We start from the raw sequence: 14018 nt of genomic DNA on the forward strand, positions 1-14018 counted from the left end.
TACAGTCTACAAACAAAGCTCAGGAACAAAATACAAATTTAGACAATATAAATCAAAATAAAAGAAAAAGAAAAAAAAATCATGTTAACAACGCATATGTTCCCTTCGAAAGATGCAATTTTGCGACAAGCTTATAGTACCGGAAGAACAAGATACGTATATCAATCGACTCAATAGTTTCAGACCGAGCCACAATTGTAATATTACTAAGACTTTTCCTTGGAGAATAATTTAAATTTACTCAAAATATAAGAAAATTTCCCATGTGTTTCAATAAGCTTTTTAGGGTATTTTTTATTCTGAAAACAAAAAGTAAAGAAATTTTCAAAAAAGTAGTTCTCTAGACGGATAAAGCTGAATCTCAGCAATCGAACGGATACAAAATGCCCTCTTACGTTGACACCTTATAACCGTTGGATCGTGGAAACGAACACGGCAAAAAATGGCACATGGTAACAAACCTTAAGGAAAAGAGACCGCTTATCGAACTATAAAGAATCCATCAATAATTTTAGATAAACTCGTACTCCCGTCATTTCCTTGAGTGCAAAATGCAATCTGTTGACTCACCTCAGGAAACACGAAATATCCTTAATTTGAACCTTGAAAAAATCAATCAAAGCTGATCTCATCCCAAACCTATCATATGATGACCGTGGGGAAGCAAAGCGACTATACTTCAACTATAGTAGATTTATTAGCATTATGGTTTGGGGACCTATGGATTGAATAACACTCAGCGAGTACCAGAACATCAATTCAACCACTACAATTCCGCCTGTTCTTTCTTAGCAAATTTGTTCTTATCCTAGCTCTAATACCTCCGGGTGTTTACTGTTTTTGAACCCCTCCCCTACCAAACCACCCACCAAAAAAAAATCGACTCGTAAAAATGTAATAAATGCATATAAACAAATTTTGATGAGTTTTTAGAAACTTTTATTTTTCACACACACACACCCCCCCCCCCAGAAACAAAAAACATGGATACGCCCTTGGCCTAAGTACCTGAAAATAGTATCAAGTGTGAAGCCAGGAGACGGGAAAGCTATGGATGTGATTTTCACTATAATCAAAAGTGATTTCTCTAATTTTCGTTGTGTATTTCATTCTACGTCAATTTTCCATAAATAATGCTCTAAATAAAAAGTTATTTCCCTCGACAATTTTCTTGGACATAAAAGCTTTCGACACGCTTGAGCACAAATTATTTGTCTAAAACTTGAGGATACAGAAACAAGGTGAAAATCCACCGGATCTGACAAACTTGTATATGAAGCAAGGAATTATTTTATAATTAAATATAAATGATATAGCTTTCTATTTAATGGTATAGGAATTCCTCCACAATCTATTGCTGAGCCTCTATTATTTCTTTATGCGAATGATCATAATAATTTGGATTTCTCAATTTGCGGACGAAATAGCGTTAACTGTCCACAACAAGTTGATCTATATAATAACCTCAATTTTGGTAAAAAGTTTCGGTTTGCTCAATGTCAAGTTTAGTTTATAATATTAGTAAAAGTAAATTAGCGATTTATAGTCTTATTCAGAACTTGTCTATCGAACTCGAGGTTTTTGTTATAATCATATCATGGTGAACAATAGGTTTCATTCGATAAAAATTGTATGATTAAAGCAAGACTGAAACACCGTCTAATGCTGGTTAAGTGCATAGATTTAAATGGTTTTCTATATAGAATATTTTTCATATAGTTTTATCTGTAGAATTTTCCCTAAGGAATTTTCGATTTAATTTTAAATTAATTTGACCTATGTCCCAAACTGATATTTTCTTTAATGTGTCTGATATAAAAACATTATTAAATGGTCTGGTTTATAATTAGTACTTTAAATTGCACAAGGAAGGTTTTTTTCTTATTAAAACTTAATCATTAAGCGAGTCCTGATACTACTCACGACATACTATATTATCTGCGCCAAATTTGCTGCAGATAAAAGCAAGATTTTAATTCGGTTCGGGTTGTACTATCCCATCCGGTGCTAACACTAATTTGGCTTAGTTTGTGAAGCATTTTATATTCGATGGACTTTTTTGAGAACATGAAAACCATATAATTTTGGAAACCTGATAGCATGAGCATTCAGAAAAGCAATATCTTCATTTGCATAGTCAAATATAGGTGGTATCTTGGAGGTTACGAAATGGCAGCCGCATAACAGATTTTTGACAGTAACTCAGCTTCTAAATAGCCTAAAGCATGGATTTGGACCCTAAAGTTTACTGTGTATACTTACACGTCCAGTGGCTTAATGTTTCTTGTTATTTTTATTATATACACTAAAAGAAAATAAAGGAATTAATTATTTTGCATAGAGGTAATTTAAAGCTATTTTGTTGATTTGTTGGTTTTGTCCAGAATGATCAAGCCAGGATGGTCAATGACCAAATTTAAGCGTTGCTATTTTGAAATTTTTTAGTGTCCTATATGTTTAATTTTCTATATTGAGAAAAGATTATTCATTCATCAGCAAAAATTTGAATGTAAGAGTCTATAAAATGCTTTTTTTTAGCTTCTGGAAAAATATCATTGTAAAATTTTCTGATTCCCCAGCAACATAAGAGTGGGTCAATTTGAACTTTCACCTCTAATATAGGATAATTCTACTCGATTCAACTTAAGAAGTTGTACGTCCTGTGAATGAAGCATGGCCTAATTCAATATCTGTTCGATACATGATTTTTCAGGCTCGAAATCCTGAAATTCACCCAGAAGAAAGAGTCACGATCCATTACAAAAAAACGGTTCACAATATTAGCAACTGATTCATCTCATCAAGAAAGTAAATTTAAGCAATGGACCCTTGTGGCCTGCGGTTTGACTCAGTCTGGAAGGTCCACCCGCGGTACAATAGCCAAGAAGGAAAGAAAAAGTAATTTGTATAAACTTACCCATTGTTGCAGTTGGAGATGGCTGAGACAACAATGTGGCCAGACCATGGTAAACAGCACCTTGTTTGGCTACTTCTAACGAAACAACTGCTCCAGTCCTCATCATTATTTCCGCTGCCCTAATTAAAAATTTCCATTCAGTAACGTCATATATAACAATAATAATAAAAACCTCATTGGATGATCCCTTTCATAAGAGTACAGCTGCAACCCGAGACCGGTTACACGCCTCAATAGAATATGGGAATTTTTAAAGGAAGACTTCCCTTTCCATGCCAACTTTCTAAAATTGGTATGGATCTGGAAAACAGACTCAGAGTCCAACTTTATAGAGTCAATGAACAGTAAAATTACTGGATGAAACAAAGAAAGGATAATGAAACGATACATCATTACCACAGAGTGCGTTGAACTCGAATCCTTCCCCGCCGAAGGGGAGTCCTATCCTCATTGTACTGAGGCAACTTCTAATTTAAGGATATAGCACTCAGTTTGTGGTATCTAACACGCGATAATAATAAAAATTATGCCATACATTTGCGGAGGAATTAACCTGCTCGTCTCTTTTATTATTTTTAAGATAAGATATAAAAAAAAATTACAATAGGAACTAAACTCTAGCCAGTACTAACTGAAGCGACAAAAATCATCCGCGAAAGATTTTCTTTTTGGTTAAATACAAAAACACGCCAATGTACCAATTTCCTTTGAAATGAGTCCTGTATAATAAAATTTCAGTTGTTATAGGCTAAAGTTTGTTCTTTACTGTAGCATGATACCCATGAAACCAAAAAAAAACCTATTTATAATTAACTATACCGATCCTTTACATAATTGTAATGGGCTATATAGATCCTTTATGTAAAATTTTTTCTCATTAGGCAGTATTTTCTTAAAAAAGTATTCCTTAACTTTGGTTCCAATGGGCTTTGGTTCGCTCTTTACAAGGTTGCAGTTGCAGCTGCAACAATAATTATTTCACCACTTAAGTTACTATGGTATGTACTTTATTCTTTTATACAAATTCTGAACTGAAAACTAAAATTAAAAACAAAAATTATACGGAAATATAGCACAACGTTAGAGAAACGCACTTTAAGAGTTGAGCCAAAACAAATTTGGTTCCAGGAGGCAAGAAGATGTAAATAACATTTTCTACTACAGAGCTATAGAAAAAATCGGAAAAAAATTGAAAATTTTTGTTTAAAGTTTTTAAAATTACTTTTGTTAATTATGAAAATACATCAATTTCCTTTTAAATGAACCATTTAACAGCTCTCTACGATTTTCCAGTGCCAGGCTAGCTGCAGAGAAAAAAAACATGGAAAATAAGATGCCGTCGATGCAGAATATCGTGCTTGGAGCCATTTTTCTTGTTTTTCAAGCTAATATATTTTCCTTGTAATTCAAGCCAAGGGACAGTTAGTTTTCTATATATGTGAATTGGACAAGACGATACTAATAGTGTACTTCTTTTTTTGATTTGACTCTAGCTTAAAGAGTTATGAGCTATTTTGTTTTTCCCGATGGGACGTGATCGTCTAGTAGCTAGTGGTTACTAGCTACCACTGCATGCCGGATCTTTGAAGAGCCAAATCTTATTACGGGACATGATCGTCTCTAGCTAGGTTGCTAGCTACCGCTGCACTCCTCATAACATCATCCACATTTAAAGTGAAAGTATCAATCCTTTATGTAGTAAAATCCTAAAGCAAGAGCTAAGAGCTCATATGGCACTTGTGACGAGGTCAGAAGAGCCAAGAGCTCATATGTTATAAGCTCTAGCAAAATTAGCTCTAGCGAATCAATAGATTGCTTTAAAAGGAATATCAGAGGTTTAATGCCGGTCGGGATTTAAAATAAAAACTCTGAGTCACGAGGTCCAGCTAAACATCAAAATTCATTAAGATCCGATCACCCACTCGTAAGTTAAAAATACCTAAATTTTTCTAATTTTTCCTCTCCCTTCAGCCCCCGAGATGGTCGAATCGGGGAAAACGATTTGTGCAGCTCCCTGACACGCCTACCAATTTTCATCGTCCTAGCACGTCCAGAAGCACCAAACTCGCCAAAGCACTGAACTCTACCACCTAACTCACCAAAGAGAGCGGATCCAGTCCGGTTACGTCAATCAATAATCCGAATCTATGTCCCCGGATCCGATTCGAATTGAAAATGGAGCCTCTGAGACATAATATTCTTATATATATCAAGTTTCATTAAGATCCGATCACCCATTCGTAAGATACCTCGATTTTCACGTTTTCCAAGAATTCCGGTTTCCCCCTCCGACAGCCTTCAATGTCACCGGATCTGGTCGAGATTAAAATGAGGGTTCTAAAGCACAAGATCCTTCTAGATATAAAATTTCATTAAGATCTGGTCACCCGTTCGTAAGTTATAAAAACCTTTTTCTAATTTTTCTTAATTCCTCTCCCCCCCCCAACTCCACCAAAGAGAGCGGATCCAGTCCGGTTATGTCAGTCATTTATCTTGGGCTTGTGCTTATTCATTCCACCAAGTTTCATACTGATCTTTCCGCTTTAAGCGTTTTCCAAGATTTCCGGTCACTCCCCCCCCCCCCTAATGACACTGGATCCGATCGGGATTTAAAATAAGAGGTCCTAGTTTCGAGGTTCTTCTAAATATGATATTTCATTAAGATACGATTACTCTTTCGTTAGTCAAAAATACCTCATTTTTCTAATTTTTTAGAATTAACATTCCCCCCAACTCCCCCAAAGAGAGCAGATCCGTTCCGGTTATGTCAATCCGGTATCTAGGACTCGTGCTTGTTTTTCCCACCAAGATTCATCCCGATATCTCCACTCTAACCATTTTCCAAGATTTTAGGTTCCCCCCCCCCAATTTCTCCTTCACCGGATGCAGTCGAGATGTAAATTAAGAGCTCTGAGACACGATATCCTTCCAAAAATAAAATTTCATTAAGATCCGATCACTCCTTCCTAAGATAAAAATACCTCATTTTTTCTAATTTTTCAGAATTACCCCCCCCCCCCCAAGTCCCCCAAAGAGAGAGGATCCGTTCCGGTTATGTCAATCACGTATCTAGGAATTGTGCTTATTTTCCCCACCAAGTTTCATCCCGATCCCTCAACGCTAAGCGTTTTCCGAGATTTTAGGTTCCCGTCAATTCCCCCAGTGTCACCGGATCCATTCGGGATTTAAAACAAGAGCTCTGAGACACGATGTTCTTCCAAACTTCAAATTTCATTAACATCCGATGACTCCGTCGAAAGTTAAAAATACCTAATTTTTTCTAATTTTCAGAATTAACCCCTCCCCCAACTCCCCCAAACAGAGCAGATCCGTTCTGGTTATGTCAATCACGTATCTAGGACTTCTTCTTATTTTTCCCACCAAGTTTCATCCCGATCCCTCCATTCTAAGCGTTTTCCAAGATTTTAGGTCCCCCCCCCAACTCACCCAATGCCACCAGATCTGGTCGGGATTGAAAATAAGAGCTCTGACACACGATATCCTTCCAAACATAAAATTTCATTAAAATCCCATCGCCCGTTCGTAAGTCAAAAATACTTCATTTTTTCTATTTTTTCCCACTTAACCGACCCCCCACTCCCCCCCCCCCAGATGGTCAAATTGCGAAAACGACTATTTTTAATTTAATCTGGTCCGGTCCTTGATACACCTGCCAAATTTCATCGTCCTGGCTTACCTAGAAGTGCCTAAAGTAGCAAAACCGGGACAGACAGACAGACCGACAGAATTTGCGATCGCTATATGTCACTTGGTTAATACCAAGTGCCATAAAAACTATTGAAAGTTATACAACTATAACTGCAAGCTTTTATAATGTTAAAAATCACATTTTGATTTTGCAACATGATGCTAATAACATTTGCTACTACAGTGTTATAGAAAATTTTAGTTTCTGCAAAAAAAAAATTGATTCTATTAAAAAAAAAAAAACATATATATTGCAAAAGGCAATAGATGTAGCAAATTTCTTTAAAATGAGCCATTAAACAGCTCTGTATGATGTTCCAGTGCTAGCTGAGGAGAACAGACAAAAATAAAATTCGTTTATGCAGAATATTGTAATTCAAATTGTTTTTTGTTTTTCAAGTGAACATGTTAGCTTTGTTGTTCAGGCCAAGGGATATTTAGTTTCCTATATAGGGGGTATTGGACAAGGCGGTTCGCTTTTTATCTGAATCTAGTGTAAGGAGTTATGGGCTATTTTATTTTATATTTTTTACTTGGGACGTGATCGTCTCTTACTAGGTCGCTAGCTACCGCTACAACCCGAATTTTTATCTGACTCTGGTTTTAGGAGTAAGGTTTTAGGAGACCGACCGACCGACAGAAATTGCGATCGCTATATGGCCCTTGGCCGACGGGCAAGTGTCATAAAAACATATTGTCGATGGAGAATATATTGGTTTCAGCCAATTTTCTTGTTTTTCAAGCCAACAGATTTTCTTCGTTATTCAAGCCAAGGGAATGTAAGTTCCCTATATAGGGGTTCTGGACACTTGATCAGACATTTTCTTAAGAGTTACGAGCTATTGTATTTCTTATTATTGGACGTGATCGTCTCATACTAGGTTGCTAGCTATCGCTACAACGCGGGTTACAAAAAAAAATAAAAAAATCTATGGCTTTTTATTTGTTGAAAAAATAGTAAGAGACGAACATCTTTATGGAACTATACCCCTGACAAGTAACTTTTCGAAAGATGCTTGAATTATCTTAAATTTTAGATACTATGTGCTGTGGTTTATCCTTTGCTAGGTTTCAGCTATATCCGATGTAGTGTAACTATATCCGATAAGTGTAATGAAACTTACATAGTCGCCATTTATAATAAACTATATCGATCCTTTATGCACCAGTTACTATGGGCTAGAGTCTATTCTTTACTACAGCACTATCTAGTCAAAAGATATATATGTTGCATCATCATATATATGCTGATTCATTTAAGTATCTCAATATGGGTTACAGTTCGTTAATTACTGTGAATTCTATCTGGAAAATATTGCAGGGACAAGTCTTTTCCTATTAATTTAAGTTTGCAGATACCGAAAAAGACATGGGAATAGGAAAATTCCATCACTTAGAGCCCCATTGCTACTCTAAGCGAGGTCAGAGGACTAAAAACTGACAGATATTATAATGAATGAATAAGTGAACCCAAAAATGAAAAGAAATCAAAATAAATAATCAAACCAAATTTAAAAGTAACAGAAATTACTATGAATGAATAAATGGAACGTATAATGGAGATGAATTAAACTGAAATACGAAGTCAAACTTAAAGCAGGAATAAATTTGTCCAAGTAAGAGTGGGGCTAAATCCCCCTCAAATTTCATAAAGACAAGAATGTAAATTGCATGTTAATGTCGTACATAGTAGGATGTTGTAAAAGGATACTATATGAGAGCACATCATTTTCTGCTTGAGAACAAGAACATTGGATTGCTATTCAAATTTAGGAAATTTTTGAATTTTTTCAATGCGTCATTTGGTACTGCAATGCGCTTTGGTACCGCATCTACAGAATTCGACAGCTTGGTTACAGCTCTATTTTGCACCAAGTCTGGACCTAGCTCGTTTTCCGCTGAGTCAGAATATATTCATATCAGGTCACCGAAAATTCGCAACTTAGACTTATCCCATTATTGCATCGACTAAGGAACCAGAGCTCGATTTGGCGATAAATAAACTAAATCTCCTATTAGACAGTAAGAACTTACATACAAACACGAAACTAAAACGAGGAGGCTAAAAATGAGGAAGTATTTATTAATAACTAACGACATAATTGAGCTTTGGAAAAAAACAGACTGGCATTATATTTGTTAGCAGAAAAAAATTGTGAGGAAATAGACTTTATTTTTTACTTGTTTTGGGTATTGTGATAGCAAAGATGACCTTGAAAAAACAAAATTATCGACTATGACGGCACATCAGGTATATTTTGCAAATTGCCTGACATTAATACATTAAAAAAAGTGAAGTCCTCTCCCTTGAAAAAAATGTCTACAATTACACATTTTAGCATAAGCTTATTTCGGATGCCCCCTAAACAGCAAACAATAAAGCTGCATTTAGCAGATAGAAGCAGATAGAGGGTAGAAAAGGTGAAAAATATACATTCACCGTATTTTGATTCTTTTACTCTCCATTGTCTTGTGAATAAAGCACATCTTGAGGACAAAAATACTCTTAGAAAATAGTATTTTCTAAGCGAATAATTGTCTTTCGTCTTGATGCACCCTTTATGAGGAAGGTTAACTAAACAGCTATAAGATAATCTAAAATGCAAAGCAATTTACCTGTCCTGCGTGATTCCACACAAACTCTGCCCGTCAACACTTAGAAGCTGGTCACCAGCTTGGAGGCGTCCATCAACATCAGCTGAACCACCTTTGACGACGGATTTTATATAGATCCCAAGCCGATCTTGACCTTGTCCCTAGAAGAGCAGGTTTTTTTGAAGTGTATAATACAAATAAAATGAGTAAATAAAATACAATTAGTTATAAAGAAAAGATAAGCCAAGAACAGTCTTCGGTGGCTGAAAAAATGAAAAGATCCAGATAGAGCCTAAATACTTCCTGTAAATAGTGATACTTTTTTTTATATTTTATAAACCTGAAAAAAAAACATCAAATTCTAGATCTGCATACAGTTTTAAAATAATTTACAATGTTAATATAATAAAATCCCTTCTGATCATGAATATAGGCATGAAGAAATAATTAGAAACTAATTTCCTCAAGAGCATAGCAGAAACTCAATATTTTTCAAAAAGAAAACCAGAGTTGTTGTAAAGAAAGGTAGATTGTACAAAAATTATTTATGATCTAACATATCTGAATAAGTCAGCCAGAAATATTCATTTTTGACATGGAGAAGGGAATATATTACTCCTTCTTTAAAATATGTAGAGTGTGGCTAACGAAGGATATGATCTATGTATGAGATTGAAGCCCCAACCAGTCACATAAACAATGGAACAATATTGAGTACGTACCCTAGCGGCAACGATGCTTAAGCCCATTGACTCGTTGACTTTTCGAAGTTGTATGCTAATTGTTTCTAGTTGACCAGCTGGTACTTGCTTCTGGGAGTCAGTTCCACCAGATTGAACACTCTGTACACTTGGGCTCCGAGCCTACAAAAAAACATTAAAGATCTTCTTATTATTGATACAATTATTTTTCCTCAACACGGAATACTTATGGATTTACTTCCTTTTTTAATGAAGTTCTTCAATTTCTCCGGATGCATTACTTCATGAAAAATGTTGCTTTTAAACCTAATTCCAAGTTTCAGAAATTGGCATACTTGGAATGCCCTGACACCCGTAACAGAAGCTCGTTTTTCTTTTAGTATGATAGTTGACAACTGTATTCCAGCGAGGAATTCCCAATAAAATACACATACGAGCAACAAACTACGAAGTACATGTACCCTAATAGTAAATAAAAATACACCATGATCATATTTGAATATACCGTTCTACCGTTTATTACCGTTAATTTACCGTTTTCTCTGGTCTATAAAACGTGTCTTCTAATTTAAAATTTTTCCAGCAGTATGGAAAAACGGTGCATGAAAAAATGCATGGCAGAATACAGATTTGAGGGTTTCATCTTGGAGCCTGATTTAAAAGTATTTCACTCATTTATCCTTGAAAATATCCACTTTCGTTTTATTGTAGCTCGACGCGTCTAAAAGCCTTCTAAGGTTTTCGGAAAGGATTTTCCAGGACTATCAACAGTCGTTACACGATCATTCAGACCGATTCAGACCATGCCATTTCTATCGAAATCAACCCCGTGACAAAAGATAAAAATTAATAACTTCAGAAAACGTAATTGAAAAAGTACAAACACTTATGAATGAAGATGTCCATGTGACGTTAGTAAGAATGGCTCTCGATCTGAAGAAATCCCAGGAATCGATTTAAAAGTACTAGACTACAGATTTGACGCTTCCCAAGAAGTCTGCTCCCTGTGTTACACACATTCTGACAAGTGAAAAAAAAAGAATCTATCGACTAGTAGACAATATTTCTTCCCAGCTTTTGGACCCGAGAACCATGAAAATGGTAACCACCGGAGACATTGCTTAGTTCTACAGTCTCGTCTCAAGTTGCTCCTCTACAATTCTTGCATCGTCACAACGCCCCATCGCACAATGCCCATGCCACAGGCAGTACAACTCTGAAGAAAAGCTTATGGATTTTGGACCCCACACCGTACTCCACAGACTTTTCACAAAATAAAGAGTTCCTAAGAGGGAAACACGTTGAAAGTCGCAAGGATCTCATCAAAGGAGTCATAGCAGATTAATAAGCTGACCCACGTCATTATTTTGGTAGGAGTTATAACTGTTTGAACAGGATCTGGTCAGAAATGATTCGATAAGGAAATATCAGATTGTAGGCCCTTCTGATACTTTTTTTTCAGTCAAGACATGTAATACTTAGTAAAAAAAAAAGAAGCAAAAAACACAAACTTCTCGGTAAACCCTTTGGTATAAAACCCTCGGTATGTTTGATATAATGATAGAACTATTTCATTGACTTTTCCTACAATAACAAGGCATTGAAAAAGTGTCTACGTAGTAGTATGCACAAAAATGTAAAGCATAGAAGTTGCACTTCTTAATACATTATATATATATTGCATTATATGCAAATATATATAATGCATTACGACCCTTCAGCGCTATTGCTAGAACACGCATTGCTATTGCGTACCATACAACAATATATTCGTCACAGCCAACAACATTAGTTATTTTATTGTGCAGCAGCATTTAAAAAAAAAAAACACTCAAGATTATTTAAATAAAAAGGTGTGATCTTCAAAATTATCAGCGTAAGATTGTTTAAGTATTTTAGCCTATAATTTGACAATAAAAACAATCATTCTTTATGAAATTCAAACACTTGTTTAAGGGTCAATTTGTCCATCGCTTACAAATTGAATAAATTACCACAGAGCAGTATATGTAGTAGCCAGAGGTGATCCTAGGCAAAAAATCGAGAGGGAGAGGGTTATTTCTATAAAATTTTAAACAAATGATTAAAAAAAACTTAACAGAGACTTTCAGTGAATATCATACAAACCAAGATTGACATCTCGGTAAAATTATAGAAACAAACTTAGTCATTATGTATATAAGAACATCAAACTATTTCTTTCTGTTAGGAACAAGATAGATCATAATTAAAACTTAAGCAAGTTAAACAAAAAAGGGCAGAACTACTATTATAAATAGCAATAAAAAGGCTGTTCTTTAAGTGAAATATAGAAGACCAATGAGCATCCAAATTCTCTCTGGAGGCAGGAACATAAGCATCCTCGGTTTAGCAGAGAGGGGTAGAAGTTTTTTTTTTTTTTTTGAATGAACATTATAAGATTTCATCATTGTCATGCAATTTTTTCTTCAAGAGAAAGAAGCAAACACTTGGTCAGCCCTCGCCTGGGCAAATTACGGATAGCACTAAAAATTAAATTTCGGTCGTTTTTGAATAACTGACTTGGTATTTTTCGTCATTCACCATCTTACTTATAAGCAGTGTGGGGGAGTTGTCTTTATCTGCCTTTTTATGACCAATTTACGAGTTGGAAAAATATTTCGGGGAATCCTCTCTCGGGAGTGCTAAAATCAAAGTTAGGGAAAGAAAATAGGAAGTAGTTTCGTTCATCCCCTTTTCTTAACTTTATATACGAAACGGGGAGGGATACTTTAACCCTACTCTGAACTTCAAAATAAGGAGCCAGAATGCTTTAAGTTCACGATATATTACACTCCCTCCCTTGATATTCTCCCAGAAAATTCATCAAGTTCGAGCCCATTCATGCTCAGGCCCAGCCGAGATAAAGTATACTAGCTAAAGTCACCACTAGCAACGTATATGCTGCTTCAGACCAAATAGTGAACTTACTGCGGTCTGCTGGTTCAGCATTGGCTGAGCTGCTACTTGTTGTTGTGGTTCACCAAGGTATATTGTCCAAATTCCAATAGCAGTTGGTTGAGGAGTTAGTCTGCAAAGACCTCCCTGTTGTAAAGGACCTAAACAATCAACAAGTCCAGAAGGCACTCCTCTAACAACGTCACAAGAATAGCCATCATCCGGAAGAAGGAACTGGACTGGCAAATGAGGGTCTTCATCAAGTCGAATGGCACGACCATCAGCTCTTGCTACTTCGTCGACTGTGCCTACAACAATCACTATTTAGAGTAGGCCAAAGCTAAACTATAAGAAAATCACAGCACCCAAAACAACAATAAACCCTTTTTTTTTTCTTTTATACTTTGAAATAAACTGTTAAAGCTTGAGAATCAGTTCTCAGAATAGTGCAATTCTGAGAATCTCTTCTTAAAAAAAAAAAAAAAAAAAAAAAAAAAAAAAAAAAAAAAAAAAAAAAAAAAAAAAAAAAAAAAAAAAAAAACTGTTTAACCTTCAAATAAAAGTCCAACACTATTTTACAAGAACCCATTTTCCCATTTTGACATTCATATGGTATTAGATTGTTCGAAAAAAAAAACTTGCTTGAAAATACAAAACCGTTGAACATGCTTAAAAATAGAAATAAAAGAAAAAAAAAGAAATCACGAAAGAAACTGAACATGCGTGAAAAAAACAATCAGAACTTGAAACTCAACGTAGCATTAAATATAAATTTAAAACACCGGAGAAACCAACATCAAAAACTGTTTGATGGGAAAGCAAAAAGTCTTGTGAAGAAACAATGAAAAGTAAACAGCACAAGAAGGAAAAATGAAACCATCTTCAACCCCCAGGCCAAAAAATGATTGACGGTATAACAGATATAGATTTATTAGAAAAATTATCAACGCTGGAAACTGCAGCAGAGAGAGACATGCTCAAAAACAAGTAAATGAAGTAAATCCTGCATACTAAGGAAAAGGCTTTTTTTGAAAATATTTTATTCTCTGAAATCTGACGGATAATTTAGAAGCAATGCAATAAAGTGTAGCAACTTGGCACATTTCACGGCCCCTCTTTGGCACACTAGAATGGCAATTGAAAAATGCAAAAAACACATTATTCTGCTAAACTATTAACCA

General features: G+C 35.3%; 1 protein-coding gene across 2 annotated transcripts in view; it reads right to left on the minus strand.

Annotated features, from left to right (window-relative positions):
- The window catches only part of LOC136040829 (afadin-like), a 124871-nt gene that overhangs the window by 24954 nt on the left and 85899 nt on the right, over positions 1–14018 (minus strand). For both annotated transcript variants that reach the window (XM_065725176.1, XM_065725167.1), the window contains exons 15-18: positions 12871–13145; positions 9943–10083; positions 9242–9381; positions 2918–3036 (exon numbers count right to left, since the gene is read on the minus strand). In XM_065725176.1, coding sequence (XP_065581248.1) covers positions 2918–3036; positions 9242–9381; positions 9943–10083; positions 12871–13145 — 675 coding nt within the window. The remainder of the gene's footprint in view (positions 1–2917; positions 3037–9241; positions 9382–9942; positions 10084–12870; positions 13146–14018) is intronic.

Source organism: Artemia franciscana, chromosome 2 (assembly GCF_032884065.1).
Source record: "Artemia franciscana chromosome 2, ASM3288406v1, whole genome shotgun sequence".
Lineage (NCBI taxonomy): Eukaryota > Metazoa > Arthropoda > Branchiopoda > Anostraca > Artemiidae > Artemia > Artemia franciscana.